General features: G+C 31.6%; 1 protein-coding gene across 2 annotated transcripts; it reads left to right on the forward strand.

The window, feature by feature from the left end:
* The first annotated feature begins 236 nt into the window (after nucleotides 1–236).
* On the forward strand, nucleotides 237–2,634 carry LOC123219352 (F-box protein At4g18380-like). Of its 2 annotated transcripts, none has more exons than XM_044641261.1 (2): nucleotides 237–1,767; nucleotides 1,914–2,074. In XM_044641261.1, the coding sequence occupies exon 1, from the start codon at nucleotides 483–485 to the stop codon at nucleotides 1,746–1,748; it is 1,266 nt and encodes a 421-aa protein (XP_044497196.1). In that variant the 5' UTR covers nucleotides 237–482; the 3' UTR covers nucleotides 1,749–1,767; nucleotides 1,914–2,074. The 2 variants fall into 2 exon arrangements, with proteins under 2 accessions (XP_044497196.1, XP_044497195.1); XM_044641260.1 differs by lacking the exon at nucleotides 1,914–2,074 and adding an exon at nucleotides 2,248–2,634 and having other exon boundaries at nucleotides 238–1,767.
* The last annotated feature ends 20,182 nt before the right edge of the window (nucleotides 2,635–22,816 follow it).

Below are 22,816 nucleotides of genomic sequence, written 5' to 3' on the forward strand. Positions count from 1 at the left end.
TAGGGGGAAATGGTTAGTTTTTGGGGGTCAGGGGGGGAAACAAGGATTAAATTTTAATTTATTATTAATATTACAGATAAAATAACGATTTTACCCTTGAATCTGTTTTTTTTAACAGCCTATGGGTAGATATTTGATATTTCTATAGTTAAAGGGGGGAAACTTGATAATACAACATACCTTGTATGGGAAATAGTCCTTTGGCCTTTTTATATTTATAATGTGTTTAATGTACGCGCATACTTTCGCATTCGTCTATGCGTCCCCATCTCTCTCTTCTATGTGCACACGAAAGCCAAACCAAAACCGTGGATCTACTCCCACCATTTCCTTTTCCAAGCTCTTACCATCCCAATCCCATCCTTCATCCCTCTATCTATTAAGATTCAAGATTTTTTATGTGGGTTACTGGCTCGTGTCAGATCTATTCTATCTTGAATCTTGACAGAAAAATCCTTTAAAATTAAAATTTTATTTTCAATATGAACAACATCAACACCCAACACCCCGGTGTAGATCCCGCCTTCAGAATCGTCCCTGATTGTGAAATGATAGATATGGACATGAATATGGATTTAGATATAGATATCGACCACTTTGACCGCCTTCCTGATTGTCTTCTTCTATTGGTTTTTAACAAGATCGGTGACGTTAAGGCTCTTGGTAGATGCTGTGTGGTTTCTCGCCGCTTCCATTCCTTGGCTACTCAAGTTGAAAACGTTGTTGTTCGGGTTGATTGCGTTATCTCTGATGACGATTCTTCCTCTTCTACCTACGAAAAATCTCGATCTCCTTTCTCGAATCTTTTTCGTTTGGTATTTGGTGGGATCGTCAAACCCCTGCAAGCTCTTGGCCAATTTTTGGGTCCCAAGAGAACCCCCCAATTTCATCATGGCAATAATCTTAATAACATCAACAACGCCAACGCCTTCTGTGCAGCCTCAGCCGCAGCCTCTAGTTCTGGTTCTACCTTATCTGTTGGAAACCACACCAACCATCGCGATGATGACGGAGAAATCGATCAAGCCGGTGTCACCCACCACTCTCCCACTCAAGTGTTGAAGAATTTCAACGAGATTCGTTTTCTCCGAATCGAGTTACCCAGTGGAGAACTTGGGATCGACGATGGCGTGTTATTGAAATGGAGAGCTGATTTTGGTTCAACCCTTGTTAACTGTGTCATTCTCGGGGCTGCATCCGTTATTAATAACGCCTTCAAATCTCATCACGAAAATGAAGCACAGGTTTCTTGTGTTCCTGATGATAATGGAAGTATACCCGAGTCCTTTTACACTAATGGTGGTTTGAAATTGCGAGTTGTTTGGACAATTAGCTCCTTGATTGCTGCATCTGCTAGACATTATTTACTTCAGCCCATTATAGCCGAGCATGAGACGCTCGATAGTTTGGTTTTGACGGACACTGATGGGCAAGGAACCTTATGTATGAATAGGGAGCAACTAGAGGAGCTTAGAGTGAAGCCGTTGTCGGCTTCTTCTGCTTCAAAGAGGACGCTGGTACCGGCCCTTAATATGAGGCTCTGGTACGCGCCTCATTTAGAATTGCCGAATGGGGTTGTTCTGAAAGGAGCAACTTTGGTTGCTATTAGGCCTAGTGAACAGTCTGCCGCGAATAAGGACCTGGCTGATGGCTCTTGGGTCGCATCTGCCTTTGAGGAACCATATGGGATTGCCGCTAAGATGCTTGTCAAGAGGAGGACTTACTGTTTGGAGATGAACTCTTTCTGATGAGGTTACGGGATCTTAGGTAAATTGATACTCAATCTCCGAGTAAATGATAAAATTATGAGACTTAATATACTTAGTTAGAATTCTTCTTGTTTTTATGTTCTTTTTCTTCCTCTTGTTTTCAATGCTTTAAATTTAGCTAAAGCTTGTTTTGTTATTTTATAGGAAAGAAAGAATTTGTAAATCATGTTGCGGATTCACATAATCATAATGGGATGACATTGTATCGTATCAAGTGTCACCAAAAATGTGAAAATAGGATTGTCTAATGAAGTTAAGTAATGTCTAAATAATCAGCACTGCCAGGCATGACTTTTTACAAACAACTGAGATATGCGCTTGTAGACTGCATTTTATGCTCTGTTTTCCAATTTTTTTTGGCAAGTTGTTTGCTGTATGGTGCTTAATTATCAGATATATCCATATGTCAGAGTTTCCTCTTTATGTGCTTGTATGTGATTTCTTCTCATTGATTGAAAAGTTTGTATTGGCTCTACAGGTGTAGCACAATGGTTGGGGAAAATGCAGTGGATGCTTTTGGGATGGGAAATTTTGGAGAACAGTTTTGTATTATGTGTAGCCTAGATTGGTGAAGCATCCTCTGAAGTTAAATCTTGCTTGGGATTTCAGCCAAAATACGTATCATAGGTTAAAAATGTGCTGCAAATCTTTCCCCTTTTATGTGTAAAGTGATAGCTTGAATGCATATACTGGTTGTTTTATTTCAGGCACATGCTTGTAAGAAGGCACACATGCAACTAGATTGATGTTGTAAGAGCTGGTAGTTTTTAGTCTTTTACTTCCATATGTATTTTCTCCATATGTGAATAGTGCAGGTATCAGCATGTTATAGTTATTTTATATACTCCAGACGTTTCCTGATCAATGTAGTTTGCCCTGAGCTTAAAACAAGTTATTTTTAAGTTAAACATTATATAGTAATAGAAAATCTGTTATTAATTGTGTTAATAGAAATTTGTGTAGGCAGTGTATAGTTATTAATTCTGTTGTCTCAATTGCATGTGAGTATTTGAATTGGCTGCCTAGGGAGAGTTAGGTAATAGAAAATATTCGTTACAGCTAGCTGATGAAATAGTCTGGTATAACTAATGAAAGTGTTTGTAATATGCTATGGCTGATGATTTAAAGCAACAAGATCCCACCGGAGTAATCTGTTGTGATTTATGATGAAATCATCGAATTCTTGATTATTACGATGGTATAATTCTTGATGATTTTACATTGAAAATAATTTATTCGTATATTAGAAAGCTGCTTACCAGAAACTTCACTCTTTGAAGACAGAATATTACTCGACCCCATTACCTAACTCCAGTTTTGTTGTATGGGTCAAATTATGCTTCAGAAATAATAATGTTAAAACTTGGGTATGCACTTGGTATTTCGCTAGGTTTTGTTGACGTGAGTTTTCTCAAATTAGATAGATGGACATATTACCAGATTCTCATTAGGAAAAATAGAGACAATACTTTTAGGCAGTAACAAATTGGTGCGAATTGTGGTGGGATTAAGTAAACCCAATTGGAGTAGATTTTTAGCTGGTATTGGGTGTGTTTAAAGGAAAAATAGAAATAAAGCCAAACAAGAACATCAAGAAATAAAGGCAGGGCCACTGGTCGAGGAGTTCAACAGCAATCTTAGGTAGGTTGTGGATAAAGGATTAAACACAACTCAAAGTTGTTCTGATTTTCTTTTCTATTCTCTAATGTATCATTATAATACCATAGAAGGTCTATTTATACGTTTAGAAACACACTCCCAAGGTTAATAATAGTTTAATTAATTAATAATTTTGACTCGGACTTTGTAGAATTTACTAGAACAATTTGAAAACTAAAAAGGCAAAGCAACCGTTGAGAAATCAAATGAAATACTACAATTCTCATAGGGCTTGGAATTTGAATTTGGTTGTCTAATGTCAAGTCATGATTGCTAGCCCTTGGATTTTCCTTTTCCTTGGTCGTATTCTACCATTTCATATATCTTCATAGTTAAGGCTCAACTGTTGGTATGATTGGCTGGTTAATTTCTTGTATTACTTCCTGAGCAAGAGCTTTTTAATCCATGTGTTGTAACAAATGGGACAATTTGCGGTTCAGTTTACTGTCTTAGGATTTTCGTGGGTCATGTAATGCAGTTGGGTCGGATAAGCTATAAGAATTTAATGTGAAAATGTCTTAAAACATCGTATTCCAGTTTCAGCAGCAGTAGTTAGAAGAAAAACAAGTACGAGCATCATGAAGATTCTTGGACTTGATCCAAAAATGCATAAATTTCCTCTTCTTCCAGCGGATATGTCCTCAATTCTAACTGGTGTTCATCTTCCAGAAGTGGTGATAAATCATGATCAATGAAAGTAGCTGAGACATTTTGCCTTTTTTTCTTCTATAAGTAAGAGTATCTTAAAAACAAACACAGCCTACAAAGAGGCTAAGAGAATAACTTAAGCTCATTTTATCTTAGTATCTTTAAAGACGCCAGCTAAAGGACAAGACAGCTAAAGCCTTACAAGCAATGTCCAATCCAAAAAAGCCATATACACAATATCATCATGAGTTTGTACCATAGGACAAATCCTTAGGTTACGTAAATTGATTGTTGAATTATTGAGTTTTTCTTTACTATTGTTCTCGATTGTTTTTGTTGAAATTCATGCTTGTTTGCAAATGATCCGATTGAAGCCTCGATTTTGCATTGTCATATGAAAATCACCTTTGTTTTACAACATTACGTGCAATGAGGTCATTGTTGGGATGAGGCAGGCTCTCATACCATGTCGTCTTATTTTGATGATGGGTTGCTGAAATTCAAAGGTTTTCCAATGCTTCGTATCACAATATGACTATGGAAAACATGCCTTATATGAGCGTGCATGCGATGATGTATAATTGTACATGGTGTAATTACATGGCGTACGATTGTGTAGTTCTTCTCATGGCATGCCTTGTATAGTTGTACATTTTCAATGGACGACCATACATAGGCAAAAGTTCACACATGTATGAGCCTATGCATCCCTCGTTCATGTTTCTAGAATTTTTTTGAATTTCCATAGTGGGAGGATGTACACCTTTACATTGAGTATGTACACCCATACATAGGCAAAATATTGCTTTAATACAGGTGTGACCTCTTGCATGAGTTCAAAACAATGATGCCTATGCATGGCTGAGTGCACACCCGTATATGTCTCTTAGAATTGATTTGACCTTATTTGACCTAGACGATGTTGAACTATAAATTTGAGACTTTTAGGTACAATTTTATAAAATTGAAAGGGTAAAATATAAGTGGGCAATTTTGGTAAATAATTAAAACATTTTTATTTTTAATTGTTTGGATACATGTTATGTATGATATGCATGATGGTTTGAATACAACCAATAGACCTACAGTTAAATGTTTTTTTCTATGCGAATGTATGTATGTATGTAATTTTTATAAAATATGATCTACATGACTTGTCTTCTCTACTACTTCTGAATGTACTTCTTTTCCCATCTAACTTCTTTCAAATGTAACCTTTTTTTTCTTTAATTTCTTTAGAATAAAATTGTAACTAGGAAGAAAAGTCATATAATATTCCAAGACAAAAAATGAGCTACATACTAAAGACTCGAAAAGCAAAACTTAGGTTTACCAGCATATTGACACGTTAATTTATGTTGTAACATGTATGTTAGGATTTTATATTTAAGTAAAAACACCTTATATGCTAAATAACTAAAACTGTTGAGATCGTAAAAAAAATCCCTTAAATATATTGTCAAAAATAACTAAAACCTTCCAATATGATGGCTTGGTTAAACTCTTATTCATTGGAACTTTGTTCACCAAAGTGAATAATACATTTCTACCAAGTGGAATATTGAATGGTTGTTTATATTGAGTTCGACTTAACTAATGCACCTAACTTGTTTATCAAAATAAAAGTGATAATGATTTAAAGGTTGAGTAGGGAAAAGCAATTGTCGTTGCATTAGTAATATGTAGTATCCACTCTATTGAAACTGAGTATCAAAATCAATATCATATGATTTGTTCATGTGTAACTATTGGACTTGAAATCATGGATTTTTATGACTTACCTAATTGTGTCAGATCAAAATTGTTCACCAAAGTAAAAGAGAGAATTGATCCAATGGGATCTCAGCCCACAAGAAAGTTCACTATGTCTTTTCAAGTTCAACAAAAAAGGCTATTGACTTAAGAAAAATAATGGAAGGATTTATTTAACAAAAACCATGTTAAATAAATAATTAATTAAAATTTGATTACTAATTCTTATTTGTTTGCACATGTAGAACACACAACCCACCATGTTGAATAACTTCAATTTACAATCAATTTTGGAAAAGGAAAACAAGTTTGAAGACAACCATGTCAGTGGCTAGTATCAAAATCTTCAGATTGTAGTATGTTAAAAGAAAATTTTGAATGTTCTTGAAGGAGTTGGGCCTCTTAAGTCTAGTCCAAATGCCACCCAAGAGTAGATATATATATCTATAATAAGTATTTGGAGAAATGTAACACCTATAGTATGATTCAATGATATTTTGGTCATTCATTATATTTGATATATGTTTGCAAGCTGAAAATGGCCAAGCCTTGAACAAGATTTGAATTCTACCTTGATATACAGTTGTACATGGAAGGTGCACACTCGTTCATCAGCCTACTATGTGGATAATATAGATATCGTGTCACATTGGAGAATATGTTTCAGATGTGCAATCATGCATCAAGGGATGCGTGAATGTGACATTGGTTATAGGTAGATTTTACATAAAGATCACGTATAATAGACTTTGGAGCTTATATCCCATAATGAAATTATGTTCTTATCCAGCATTTAAGAGAGTTTATTTTCCCTAGTGAGCAGAGGTTTTTCTGGTGATATTTAGTCCAGTTCTAATCAGTGAATAAAGGGAGTTTATTCATCGAATTTGATAGACTTTCAAATTGTTTCCATTTTGATATAGTTTTGCATGGATTTGTGAATCCTAAAGTTGCAGTTTGATATTATATTAGTCTTATATGAATAGAAATCTATTAAATGATGAATATATGTGCATGTTGATAAAAAATTTCAACATGTGATGATATGTTGACAATGATATATGAATATTCTTGTTTAATTAAGTTTGCAATTTAGCCTCATAGATTTACGTGTTTTGTGTTGTAGATTTGATGTTAGGACTAAATGTTTATTTGATGTTAGTGAAAGCATGAGATAAGTTGAGGCCTTGTGTGTTTGATAAGAATAAACTATAACATACCTATTTTGTTAATTATATGATTGTCATACTTTTAAATGTGAATAATGTATTAGGATCTAGTTGTATTGAATAGTTAGGAAAATTTTGGCTAGAAGGCCTAAATTCACATCTTAGAATGCAAAGTACGATCGTATTAAGGACAAACATAGTCATGGAAAAGGAACTACACAACAATACACTAAAAAAGATAAAACATGGATTACTAGCAGACAGATGTGCATGAGACTCGTGCAACTGTTTGTGACACATATGATAGTACATGATGTACACTTGTTTTAAAGAGGTTCACATGTACATGAATGTGAAAAGATTGTAATACCCTAGGTTATGCATGATAATGAAATAAAGAAAGATTCTGATCATGACAATGAGGTGCACTATTACACATTATAGAGTGCATGAATGACCATGACGAAAGTGGTTATGAATGTTCATACAAGATTAGATGCATACTTGTACAGGTTTAAATGCATGGTGATGCATAAGAAGAAAGGTGAACACCCGTCCAAGATGAATTGGACAATCATCTATAGACATGTCCTGAGAGATGTATATGGTATGTTAAAGCACCAAGATGTGCTCGAGAGAGAATAAAATAAGGCATTTACTTTTGGTGAAAGTTAGATAGATCTGAGATAGAATGAGTCATGGGCTTAAGAGAATGAATCTATAAAACATATCCTTGAGATGAGAGCGATGATGAGAAATATAATTTCCAAGTGATTAGATAACGAGTAGGGACATAAAGATACCATAGAACACATGTAGGGTCAAAATACCTCAAGAATGCATGTGAAAGAAAAACATTTCTTGTAAAATATGAGATGAGATGCCACTCACAAAAATATGTGTTATAGGACATGTTCTCAAGAAGGCTACTATAAGACAAGTATATGTGATATAGACTTATGCCCATAGATAGGATGATATGATAATTTGTTGAATAGTGTCCACTATCGTGTGTGCCACGATTGGTCTATTGATTGACGTAAGACATGCTAAGATATAGAGAGTCCATTGATTGACATCCATAATATGACATGTTAGGACTGAGAGTCTATCGATTGATAACCCTAATAAGGAGAATTGGGATATAAATAGCCTTTGAGATGAGTCATATGATTAAAGTATCAAATCCCTACCTCAGCTTAGTTCAATTAACATAAAATGAGATATAAAAGAATAAGGGATTAGCTTGCTTTCATTATAGATGAGATAGACGTTGTGTATATTCTAGCATTCTAGGTCATCTAAGATAGATTAGAGATGAATCTTAGATAATAAGAGAGCTTAAGATGTGGGATGAGATGAAACTAAAAGAGGATTGATATGCTATGATTAATATATGATAGATACTCCACTTACTAAATATTTTATCACACACCTCTTTAATTTGGTTTTTGCAAATGAGAAATGATGTGCCATATGACAAGACAGTTTGTAGGAAGTTAGTTCATTTTGAACTAAAATCCTTTTTCACACTAGAAAGCAAAATACTCTCCCTTTTAACTAAAGGCTCTTAGCCAAAGACTTTTCTTACTTAGTGGTGGACTTTCTTTAGAAGTTTTTTAAGTGAAAAGTTTTATCCTTCATCTTATATCTATATAAGAGGCAAAAAAACAAGTAATAAGACTTAACCTTCTCTAATTTTTTTCTTACATGTTTGATTCTTATTCTTTTCCATATGCATGATGCTCTTTGCATCTCTTTTCTTCATTTATTCTTTTACCATTTGCCTAATTTCCCAATGATAGGTCACTGTAAGACCCAAATTACTCTTATGATGGTTAGTTTTACTACAGAATTAAAGGTTTCAAAGTAATCAACACTAGGTGTTTGTTGAAAACCTTTCATAACTAATTTGACTTTATACCTTTGAATGGTCCCATCATAGTTATATTTAACTCTGAAAATCCATTTGTAACTTACAAATGCCATATTATCTTTCAATAGAACAAATGACCAAGTATTATTGGTAACAAGGGCATTAAATTCAATTTGCATTATTTGTTTCCAATCAGGATCAAACAACACGTCTAACATAGAAGCAGGTTTAGATTTTAGATTAGAAGAATAAAAGACCAAGGTATTAAGACAAACTAGAGTAGCCTGTCTTGTAGCAAGAGAGGTAATGCATTTATTAGGTTTGGGAAAATTATTAGTTTTAGTCCTAGTAAACATGGGATGAACATTAAGTGAACCCTACAAGTATTCAGTAAAAAGAATAGAAGAAGAATCTAATCTAGTAACAGCCATAGATTTAGAATTAGAAGAGTCTAGAAAGCTAATATGACTAGGTAAAGAAGTATGTGATTTACTAGTAGTATCAAATAATAAAGAAATAAAATATCAAAGAATGAATTTTATTTCCATTAGATTAACTGATTAAGGCAACTTACTCAAGTTTGAAGAAGTGGAAAAATCATTAGGTGAATGCACAAAAAAAGAAACTACAGTTACTATGTAACATCTATCTCCAGAAGTACTACCCACTGAAGGAGAAATGTTACGAATTAATATCCAGAGCGTCTATTTTTTTTAAATACTTTGAAATGAATGCATCACTAAAAGTGTTTAGAAATTATTCTAAGAAAACTGAAAATCTGAAAATGAACAAAAGATGTATATATCTCATATGAAAACTCATCTGAAACATCTAAGATCATGGAGTAATCATATACATGCCCTTAGATACAACTATACAACTATCTGAATAGGGCCAAAAATCAATAGTATCATATGCATGTAACAGAAACCATAGGTAACCAGCCATAGCTTGGGTCTATCTTCGCTGACTTGACCTTGCCTTGCAGCTATCTCGATCACCCGTACTTGCAATCATGAAAGAAAAAGAAGTGAGAAATAAGAACACTCAGTAAGGGAAAAGAATTAAGTAAACTATCTCCTTTCCTATTCTAACTCACTCTCGGGACTCAACTTCATATTATAACCTCTATAAGAAATCAAGGGGATAATCTAATTCATTCTTTACATTTGGGTTATACTTTGTCTCATCTGGTATTTATTTGATACTTTTTGGAAGCTGACTATAGGAATTTGACACTTTTCTAAGCTCAAGGTCTCTTATTTTCTCTCACTATATCATTTTTGAATCTGAATTATGCTCTACTATGAGCATACTCTACTGCGAGCAGACCCTATTATGGGTCTATGTCCTACTATAGACGTGTCCTACTATGGACTTGCCCTACTGCGGGTGGTGTACTGTAAAGTGCCCCCTCATAGTTCATAGCATGCATATGTGCATTATATCTTACTAATCTTGCTTCCATCTAAGACTATCCATAACTCACCATACCATACTTTTGGGACGACCCCTGAATCTTAAGCCCCAAATTCCTTTTCTTGTTTTTCTTTCTTTTCTTCTTCTTTTCTTTTTCTCTCCTTTCTTTCCTTTCCTTTTTCTCCTCCTTTTCTTTCTTTCTTTCTTTCCAAAAACTGTGAAATACTGTTTATGAGACTGTTTATTTGGTAGGGCAGTCTTTTTGTGTATATAATTTAATAGTCAAAATGGCCTCTAATTTATACAATTTATATATTATTGAAAAGAGGATTCACAGAGCTTTCCAGCAAGCTATAATAGCCCTCATGATTCATCCAATAAGGCAGTCAAAACGTGGGATGAATTCAATGGCAAAAACCTGTATTTCTTGTTTGTTTGGGTAAAATAGTCTTTTTGGTTCATACAATATTTAACAGTCCAAATAGTCTCTAATTTATACAAGCTATACATCATTGAAAAGAGGATTCAAAGAGCTTTCCAACAAGCTATAATAGTACTCATGATTCATCAGATAAGACAGTCAAAACGTGGGACGAAGTTAATAGCAAAAACTGTATTTACTATTTATTTGGTAAGGCAGTCTTTTTGTTCATACAATTTAGCAGTTCAAACGGTCTCTAATTCATACAAGCTATATATAGTTGAAAAGAAGATTGAAAGATCTTTCTAACAAGTTATAGTAGCACTCATGATTCATCCGATAAGATAGTTAAAACATAGGACAAAATGGTAAATATTACTCAACTCTCTACCATGAACAAATTAACACACATAGATACTCCAAATGGTAAAACAACATTTCTCAACTTTAAAATCATCATTTATAACATAGAACGAAGGAAACATAAAACATGAAACATACCAAGGATAACACCCCTAACCTTGTTTCAAGCCAATTTTTGCAAGTTGACTCCCTATTTATTGTCTTGTTTTCTTTGTCACTAAAATCACCTTAAATTAACACCAAAACACACTAACATATTCATATAACAAGCATCAAATATATATAAACATAGGTAAAGGGAAAGAAAGGAGATATTTTGGTTACCAAGGTTTCCAAAGTGCTTCCTTTTTTTCTCTTCTTATTTTGTCTTCCAAAATCCTTTCAATTCATTCATTTTTCTTCACAAAACAAAAAAAAACAACATGAAGAAAGCTGGTTGTTGGAATGGACGGGAAAACAAAAGAAAACAACATGAAGAAGTTTCCTTTTTTTTTTTGTCTTTTCTCGCTTTATGTAATATACAGTTTTTGTACAAAGAGAAAAAGGAAACAAGTGCACTTTTTGATAAAGAAGACATGAAGAGATACTAGGATTAAATAAATATGGTTGCAAAGCAAGAATTAAGGAAATTATATATTGAAGGATTATTATCCTTGACAAAAAAAGAAAAGATTTTAGGATTTGATGAATTTTTTTAAAGAAAAAGAAGGGATATGATTGGATTTATTTGGAGATAAGAAGATATCAATTGTTTTCAATTAAAAGAGTCTTTATCCCATTGAATAGATTTTTATAGGCTATAAAATTGTTTTTTTTCGCCAAAAGTTTAGACCTCACAAGAAAAAATATATATATATTAGTTTTTATTTCTATACTTGGCAATTGAAAAAAGGAGAGGTGTAGAGTTATTTGGATCAACAAAAAGGGTTGGAGATTTGAGTAAGTTTAACCTTTCAATTTCATTTTATTTAGTTAAGTTAAATTTAGATTTAAATTATATTAGCATTATAGTTAGGTCAATAATTGTGTTGGTGCATATTAGAAACTGAAAATTCTGGACAGTTTGTTATTCTATATTTATTAAATGTTTTGATAAATAAATTTATTTTATTTGCAATCGAAAAATTTTCTGGAAATTTTATAACATGTGTTTTCAATTATATCAAATTTTCGTGAATTTTTGATAATTACAGAATTTATTAAAAATCTTAGAGCAATGACTGTTCAATAGAAAAAAATCTGCATTCTGGTAATTTGACGATCTGAAATTTTTTGAACATTTTGATAAAGTATTTGAACTCAATTTTATCTGAAGATTTTTCTGAAAATTGTATTATATGCCAATTCATACATGCCCAAATTTCATAAAGTTTCAATGCCTATAGAAATTTTTAAAAATCAAGAAATAAGAGCTGTCCAGTAAAGATCTGGTTTCTTTGATAGTGTTGATGTGCTCTCTTTATTGAACATTTTGAAAACGAAATTTAACTTTGTTTCATTTGAAACTTTTTGTGAATATTTTATTACATGTCTACTTTAATTTATCCGAATTTTGTGAATTTACCATGAGTGAGTAATTTATTAAAAATCTTGCAACCATAACTGTCCAGTAAGGAGTTTGTATATGCACAGTTAGTTTTAATGGAGTCTAGTATGATTTAACACTAGGATGATGATTTGTAAGGTTTATAGGTTATTAGTGGATACTTCTAAGATTAAGATTTGATAGTATTAAGTTTGAATTATGATTGCTAGGACAACGTGAAGATATTGATATCTCGTTGGGTGATTAAAGACGTAGTTAGAAATTGTTGAGGTAAGTAAAAACTTACAAAATATATAATGATTTTTGTTCTATATGAAAAATTTTTATATGATTATTTATGTTATAAAATTCTTTTTACTAAGATTGTTAAATTATATTCTGATTTTATGTTAGAAGTATATGATCTTTTTATCTAAAATACTTTTGAAAAGTGTTTTGATATTTTTCTATAGAAGAAAACTTATGTTATATTATATGGTTGTTAAGATGAAAGTATTTGAATGAATTGCTTGAATAAAGATTTTCTACTATTTTTCAAAAATAAAGATTTACTAGAAAAATAAGTTTTATAAGATTGTTTTTCCGAATGTCCATAGTAAGATAAGGAATTGACGAATTTATGAATTAATAAATATGACCGGATCATAAAACATCCAGGAACATATGTTGAATGATGAAAGGTTTGCAGACCAATTATGAATATGAACACAATGAAGGGTCTGCGGACCAATTATGAATATGAATATGATAAAAGGTCTACAGACCTGTCACGAATATGAATACGATGAAGGGTCTGCAGACCAATATGAATAAGAATATGAATTATGAAAAGTCTACGGACTTGTGATGAATATGATAAGAATCAGACCAAGTCACCATGGATATATGTGACACTATGTGACAAAGGCTAAGAATAAATTTTATGTTTTCTATTTATGGTAATGTTTATAAATTATTTTAAGATTATCTTATGACAAATGATGGGTTTTGTTTCATCTTATAATTGAAGAATATGAAATATCTACTTTTGTTTTTCCTTAGGATAATGAATATGAACTTGTTTACATTGTTCTATTTTTTTATAATTTATGGAAATGTTTTATTTGCGTTATGGTTAAGGAATATCAAGAGTTTTATTCTTTGTTTTTTTGACTAATTATTTCGAAAACAAAGAAGTTTTATAGCGTTTATTTATTAAAAAGTTATGTATTATGTTTGTTTTTATTTACCGAGTTGACGGCTCACTCCTCGTCTCGTTTATTTTGCAGAATAAGTTTTCTAGATTAGCTAAGAGAAGTGAAATAAAATGAACTCAAGATGGGTTGAGAGAATGAAGAGTTTTAATGTCTAGATTTTATTGGTTATAAATATTGTAATTGTGGATTATTATATATAAGATGTGATTATGTTTAATTACTTTTGAGACTATTTTGGGAAGAATAAGAATATGTTATGCTATAGAATTATTTTTATTTAGAATAAAATCATGGATTAAATTAGTTTTGCATTTTCGAGCAAGTTTAGAATCTGAGGTGTTACACTTTATATACATATTTATCTCTTTATCTTTATCTTTTTTTGTATTTCTTTATATATATATATATATATATATATATATATATATATATATATATTTAAAATTGAAAATATCTCAAAACAGGGTCAAAAGATATAAATGGCCCTAGAACATACATGAGGGTATTACATACTGTTAATACTAAAAAGTTAAAACTAGGATTTGGATATAATAATTTATAAAGATTTGCAAAAATAGGTATAGACTCTTGAACAGATGGGTCTTGCACTATGAAAAAGATAGAAACATGAGCCAATTTTTAGAAGGCAATGTCTTATAGAAAGGAAATTCTACCTCATTAAAAGTGACACTTTGAGCTATGTAAATCCTCCCAATAGGTGAAATACACTTGCAGCCTTTATGATTAAGACTCTAGCCTACAAAGACACATTTTTTAGTATGAAAATTGAGTTTGTCTCTATGATAAAGTCTAAGATAAGGAAAGGTTGCACAACCAAAGATTCTAAGAGCATAATAGTTTGGTGACTTATGAAACAATATTTGAAAAAAGAGTCAAAACTCAATACAAAAGAGAGAACCCTATTAAAAAGATATACAAATGTTTGAAAAGTAAGCCACAAAAATTTAAATGGCATGCCACAATAAGCCAAAAGTGTTAAGCCATTTTCCACTATTTGTTTATGCTTACGCTTAACTTTTCCATTTTGTTGATGGGTGAAGACATGAGTATCTAAAAAGAATACCTTGATTAGCTAAATAAGAAGCTAATGACGTATACTCCTAAGCTCAATCAGATTAAACACATTTTATTTGGAAACCAATTGTTTTTCTATAAGTTTGTAAAAAGTGATGAAGTGGACTTAACTTCTTATTTTAGTTTCAAAAGAAAAATCCAAGTGAACCTATTGTAATCATCTATGAAGTTTATATAATTTTTATTGTAATTATCTATGAAATTTATATAATTTTTATATACTTTAGATGAAACAATAAGTGTTAGACCTCATAAATTAGTGTGAATGAATTTTAAAGGATGTGATGCCTATAAGGAAGACAAAGGAAAAAACTTTTGTATGAGTTTGCCATTCTGGCAAGATGTGTAAAAAGTCTTAGAGGCAATATTAATTGAAGGTGATTGAAGTGCTTAAGGATTAAAGTGGCAATTTTAGTGTATGGATGTCTAATCTTGCTATGCCATAAATCAAACAATGAGACTTTGTTGCAAAAAGATACAAAGTATATACTAGTAGGAGAAGCATTACCATTCCAAGAATTACACAAGTTATCGTATTTGCAAGTAGTTGTATCTTGGCATGAATGTCATTGAGAGAATGAACAAACATTGTATTAGTAAAATTATTTGAAAAAGAAATAGATTTATTATTACAAGATCCTAAGACAGGTTGTAATGCATTAGTTATAATCAAGGGAGTTACAGAGTTTCTGGCTAAAGACAGCTGGTAAAGACCATATTTAGGACTTCCCAGTAACAAAATAGATTTGTTATTTTTATCTTTTATGACACATTGTTCAATAGATAATTCTATAATAACATTGTTATCTCTTGTCATTTTTGAAATACTAAGTAGATTTCTTGTAATTTTAGGCACACGAAACATTTTTTAGATGTAGAGCTTTATTTTATATGAAACTAGGAAAGAAAAGTTGACCAATATGAGAAATGACAATGTTTTTACCATTGCCAACAAAAAGCTAATCATTTCCTTGATAGGAAGAAAATGTGGCAAGTTGTGTATGATTATAATTGATATGATCAATAGCTCCAAAATCTATAAACCATGAATTGCCTTAAACAATAAAAGGAATGGCCACAAAATTATTATTCTATAACATCTTCCATCTAATAATCTGACCCACTATCAAAATATTGTTCACTTTGGACACCCAGTTCATCTTGGTTTTGCTTTTGTGATTTGCAACTCAAAACATCTCTTGGTAGATTAAAGAGCTCATAAGATATTTAACTAATGTAATCTTCTCATCTCTAAGCAATGTGGAATGTACTGATAGACCTAGTATCTCTCACATGTTTTATAGATATGGGATTTGTCGAAGGGTGTCACATACACTTCCTTCATGACACTGAATGTCCTTATTGAGATTTGCCCACCATAGCTCAAGAGGACACACAAAGCCACTTAGAGACTGTTGTAACATTCTTGGTCTAATAGCCCAGCCCAACACACTATCAAGATATTATCCATTTTAGACACATAATCTATCATGGTTTTGTTTCTATGTTTTGTAACGCAAAACTCATCTTGACAGCTTAAAGAGCTCATAGACTATTTAACTAGTCTAACTTTCTCATCCCTAAGTAATATAGGATGCAAAAATAGACTACAAATAGACCCAACATCTCTTTTTCATGTTTTATTGATATGAGATTTGTCTAAGGGTGTCACATGTTCAATGTAAGACTGGATAAGATATTGATCATGGTTTTATTGTATTTGACACTGAATGTTTGGATGGAAAAGTATTATGAGTTAATTAAGCTTGATGGGAGCTAGTAAGATATTGAGTTTGAGACACTGTGTTTAGAGTGCTTATATAAAATGATGGGTGGTCATATGAATTTGTAGGTATGGGTTAAGGCAACATTTGAGATGTATTGTCATATGTATGAATGGTAGGAAGACTAAAGATAAAAGGGTTGAAATATAAATTGTGAACAGGTAACCCAATACGCCCATTGTAAAACCGAGGAACCACATTATGAGTATTACAACTAAAGTTGTATATGTGGTAACACTATAATACCATATGTCTAAGTTTATTTCAAACTTGACAAATGACTTTGCCTCTTCCATACCCTCTACGCCTACCACTTTTTGGACTAGGAGCATATTGATATAAAGGAACAAAATAAGCAAACTAATTCTTGCCTTGCATACTTATATTATATTGAGGTATGGACTGACCATATTCTTGTTAGTAAGGATCAAATGTATTAGCTAGAGGCTGACTTTCTACTTGATTAAACCTAAAAGTTTAGACAGATGGTTGTTAAACCTTGTTTTATGAAGTTGCAACATAAGCAAGAAGACCAATGACTTTATTAGAGGACTTAACAATAATTGTAGTGTTGACAGAACCACTATGAAACTCTAAACCTATACCAAAATTTAGAACATATTAAGCTCTCTCTAACCTTATTTCATGTTTTTGCAATAGGAATTGAACATCTTGAAGAGTAAGTGTATTAAATTTTGACTCTAACCTAGTTGTTAAACTAGCTACAATGGGATCATATTCAAAGTCAAGGCCATTTAAAACATAGTTTATGATTTTAATATGTGTTATATTGTAACCTCCTGATAAAAGCATTTTACCATACTCTTTCATTTTGGTAATATAGTCACTATTACTAAGATTATTTTTCCTTATAGTTTGAAAAAGATTTCTCACATGCAAGAGTTGGGATTTGGATTCTGACATAAACTTATTCTCTAGAGTTGTCTAGATTGTACTAGCAACTTTACTATTAGAAATGATACTAAACATACGTTTGGATATTGAGGACAATAGCCAACTAACAAATTACTTATTAAAGTTTTTTTCCAATGGACATAGTCATGATTAGTTTGTTTGGCTACACTCGACTCTTCAACTAAGAAAATTGTTCTAACTTGAATGAATAGAGCACGAGAGGTTGAGAAACCTAAGAGATGATCCTCTAAATCATGGGCTCCTACAGCTGAAAGTACTTAGTATCTCTAACACCTAAAGTTTGACCTATTCAACTTAAGTGTTATGGCATAGAGGCTAGAGGAAAAGACTAATGTATTGACATAAGAAGAGGATGACTGACTTCCACTAGCTTTAGAACTAAGGTTATGATTAGAAAACTTTCCCATGATGAATATAGACTCAACTTTTGACACAAGGACATGTAGAAACACAGGGAATAAAAAGAAAGATAGGCTTAAACTATCAGAGTAAATTCTTCATATGCAAAGTACAATGATTACACGATAACAACAACCTAATAACAAAAGTCAATATAGGACAAGTAAGCCTTTAAGCGAAAAAAAACTTATCACAACAAGAAATCTCACACACAAGTGCTACTAATACTCAAGAATGTAGTTATATTCAAGACACAACAAAATTATGTAGCAAATATATATATATATATATATATATATATATATATATATATATATATATATATATATATATATATATATGTAGTTAAGACATTCATTATAGATAGCCCTAGTAGTTTATGTCATTGGATTGTGTTCTTGTCATGTCAATTCAGGTTTCATTTTAGCGACTTTCAACTCTAACCAAACGCAAGTTAGAATCGTGTCAAAATTTTTTAACCTTAACCTAAAACTTTCAATATTTGAATTGATCCAATCCAACCCAAATTAACCCAAATTTATTTAACATTTTCACTTTCTAAAATGTTTTATTATTTTAATTTCTTTGCTAAATTACCCCAACATATTATTAATAAAACATACAATATAATATTTCTTTTTATTGACAATGGTCCAAAAATTTATATACTAAGATTTTTAAAATACATCAATAATCTGACTAAAGAAATCAAATTTTTATTGCTTAATATTAAAATAAAATATTTAAATAAAAAAAATAATGTGAGTAATTATAATTATACAAAGATATAATTATATACAATCGGTAAAGAGTTAAAATTTTTACCATAAAGATACAATATATAATTATAATATGAGTAAGAACTTTAATAGACATTTATAATCTAACTAACCAAATCAAATTCTTATTATTTAATAATAAAATAAAATATTTAAAAAAATAAACAATAATAAGAGTTATTATAATTATATAAAGATACAACTATATATAATATATAAAGATTTCATTTGTTATTGAAATTATCTTTTAACATTTCTATAATTTATCGTTAACAAATTATTTTAAAGTAACATTTCTTCAAAATATTCAAATCGATTTAGGTTAAATCATGTTACTTTTGTGTAAACCTTAATACTATCCAATTTGATTTTGAATCATGTTGGGTTAACCCGAAATAAATTTTATATCAAAAAACTCAACCCTAACTTAATATATTTCGTACCATGTTATGTTGAGTTAATGGATCATGTCAAAAATTGTCAACTCTAATTATAGAGATCAACACCAATAAGCCCGCCTCATATTTTCACCATAACAATAATATCTATTTCTAAGTGTACCTATTAGCACAAAAACTAACATATGAACAATGCATAGCAACATCCAATTGACATAAACAAGTAGAGATGACAATTTTGGTCTAACTTTAGGAGCCCTAATTCTCTTCGATCCTAACGGGAAGGGGATTCCCCTATAAAAACGGGAAAAGGGATAGGGACGAAAAATTAGGGACGATGATAAATGTGTCCCCTCTCAGCCCCACCTCGCCCCATCCCTGCCCCGCACCTATTATTGTCCATTTATATTAATATATTTGCTTAAAATATTAATATATCTTTATAGTTTTATATTATTTATGTTTTTCAAATTTATTTAGGTTTTTATTGTACCTATTAAAGTGGTTAGTATATTATATTTGTGACATTTGAAATAGTGGATTAGTTTTAATTTTATTTATTTTTGTTATCTAATATATTTATATTGTGTTTAGAGGGTATAAGAAGAAGATATTTCTTTATGGGTATGGGGAGAAGATTTTTCTTCGAAAAGATAAGAAGGGGATGAAAATCATTTTCACCCCTGTAATGAGGACAGGGATTGATATCTCTTGTGGGAATGGGGATGACAATTGATATCCCCTCTCCGCCCTCCCCGTTGCCATCCGTATAAACAAGGATAGATTTATCTCAGTTAAAAGATATATTTAACAATAGTATTTAATGTCACCAAAACAATATTAGTAAGGATAAATCGAACATATAAATCGCAAAAGGTGCAAATTAGGTAAACAATAATGCATTAGATCAAGAGGTCTACACTCAAATGAATCATATCTAATAATTTATATTCAACAGAAGCAATATCATCAACTAACAACAACATTATTGGTAGGATAATGCAAAAATATCTCGATTATTAACAAGAGTGATACGAAACAACATGATCCATACTCTAACAAACCAAATCTAACAATTTACATTTAACAGACACTAAACCAACAACTAACAACATCATTATTAACAAAATAGGGCAAAATATCATGATTACTAATAAAGCATGATACGAAACATCACAATCTATACTCTAGCAAACCAAATCTAACGATATACATTTAACAGAAGCACATACAACAACTAACAATGTCATTATTAACAAAATAAAGTAACATATCATGATTATTAATAAAGAATGATATGAAATCTCATGATTTATACTTGAACAAAACAAATCTACTGATTTATGTTCAATCAAAAGTAAAGTTAACGACTGACAACAACATTCTCAACAAAGTAAGACAAAATATCATGATTATTTTAAAAAAATTTATGAGATGAAATGTGGTGCATATTCATCCAAATATGCAACAAGAAACCAAAGAATCAAAAACTGTTTTCACTGTTTAGGTGGTATGTGCAGTTTTTTTGTTCATTCAATTTAACCAACCAAATCAACTCAAAATCCAATTAAATTCATATCATCGTAATCACAACACAATGAAATTTCTTTCAAGCTATGGTAGCCCTCAAGATTCAATAGATAAGATAGTCAAAATGTTGATCAAAGTCAGTGGCAGAAAACGTAATTATAGTGCAACTCTCTACCACAAGCAAAATTAACATACATACACACTCTAATTTGGATTTCTAAGGAACATAAAATGTAACCAAGGCATAAAGGAAAGTTCCACCAACCTTGGGGTCTTCCACCACCAATCTTCTACCAAGAATGATTGGATAAAGGAAATGAGATAAAAGCTAACAAAACTTTCTTCAAATTTTCATTCAAATGTCTACCAACCCATGACAAATAAAGATCCACCCCTTTATGTAAGAGATATGAATGGCAATGATACAACATTTCCAACAAAATTCAACTAAAATGACATGAATTAAACTAAGTCATTCATTCTAAACCAAGCCCATACATAGTAATTAACTAAAAACAAAAGTTAGTTGTTTTTTCCTTAACTTTAGGAATGATGTTTTCTAACTAAAACAATCAAATTCTAATTTAGTTTCAATGTAACTAAAAACCAATTTTGGGCTCTTTGGGCTTCTCAAAATGATGCTTGAATGTTTGGGCCATTAATGGACTGCCAAAGTCACACTTTTAGATCAATTGGAGCAAGCTATTCACTTGAACATTGGGTGTATGTAATTAGACTATACCCAAAAGTGGTTTTAGGCTAAAACTGAAGGTGCAATGTTTTTTTTAGCTTGGGATTTGCTAGAACTTTATTCTTCTTGGCTTCAAAGACTGTATGAAGACTTGAAGATGGCTTGGAACCCAAATATGACAATAAAGTTGCGTATATATCATCCTCCCTGGGTTGAGAAGGATTTGCCCTCAAATCCTCAAGATTGTTATTCTTCACTTGCTGACCGTTCATAAACAAACCCTTTTTCTTGACTTTGTTCCCTTTAATAGCCTTATGAACTTGTTGTGGACTAAGAAGAGTTAATGTGATAGTCTTGCCATTGAATTTAAAGGAGTAAGTGTTCTTCTTACCATCATGTTTCACTTCCTTATCAAATTGCCAAAGTCTTCCCAATAACAAGTGACAAATATCCATAGGAATCACATCACACAAAATCCCATCATTATAATGCTTGCCAATGGAGAAAGAAATAAGCACTTTACCTTGCAACTTGTAAACTGGTTCCATTACTCAACCATTGTAGTTTGTATGGTTGAGAGTGTGGCATGGTAGATAACCTAAGTTTGTCTACTAAGGTAGATGAGACCACATTTGCACAACTTTCACTATCATTAATTAAATAACACACTTTACCTCTAATAGTGCACCTTGATTGAAAAATGTAGAGTCTTTGCTCTTCATGAGGAAGAGGCTTGGCATGCAAAACTCTTCTAACAACTAGCAACTCTCTTTTATCAGCTCCTCGTAGAATTTCTTCTTCTTCCTTATTGGCTTTATCACTTTTATGATTGGAAACTTCGTTTTCTTCTTCTTCTTAAAGGTATTTCTCAATTGCGTGTGTCTTCGTCAAGGATAAAACTCTCCTATTAGGGTATTCAACTTGGAAGTGTCCATCGTCTTGGCATTTAAAGCACCATTTGTTGGAGAGGTTCATCTTTACCATATTAGGCTTGCCCTTAGTTGGTTCCACCATTTTTTCCTTTCCTTTCTCCATGGAAAAAGAATTAGTAGCATTTGTGTAGGATGGGAAACCTTTATGGAAGGTAGTTCTCTTGGTAAAAGATGTGCTTTTGTTAAATAATATCCTTTTGGAGAATGACTTGGAAACCATGGGCTTTATGACCTTCTTTTGCTTCTCCACTTTAATAGCTAACATACATACATCTTTAAAAATGCAATATGGTTGCAACCCCACCATATGAGCAATGTCTTAATTCAGTCCTCTAATAAATCTTGCAATGGTTTGCTCTTTTACTTCTAGTAGCTCATCCTCATTAATAGCTTCTCAAATTCTCTTATATAATGCTCAACATTATCATTTCCTTGCTTAAGAGTGTGTAATTTG

This window comes from Mangifera indica, chromosome 6 (genome assembly GCF_011075055.1).
Source record: "Mangifera indica cultivar Alphonso chromosome 6, CATAS_Mindica_2.1, whole genome shotgun sequence".
NCBI classification, from domain to species: domain Eukaryota; kingdom Viridiplantae; phylum Streptophyta; class Magnoliopsida; order Sapindales; family Anacardiaceae; genus Mangifera; species Mangifera indica.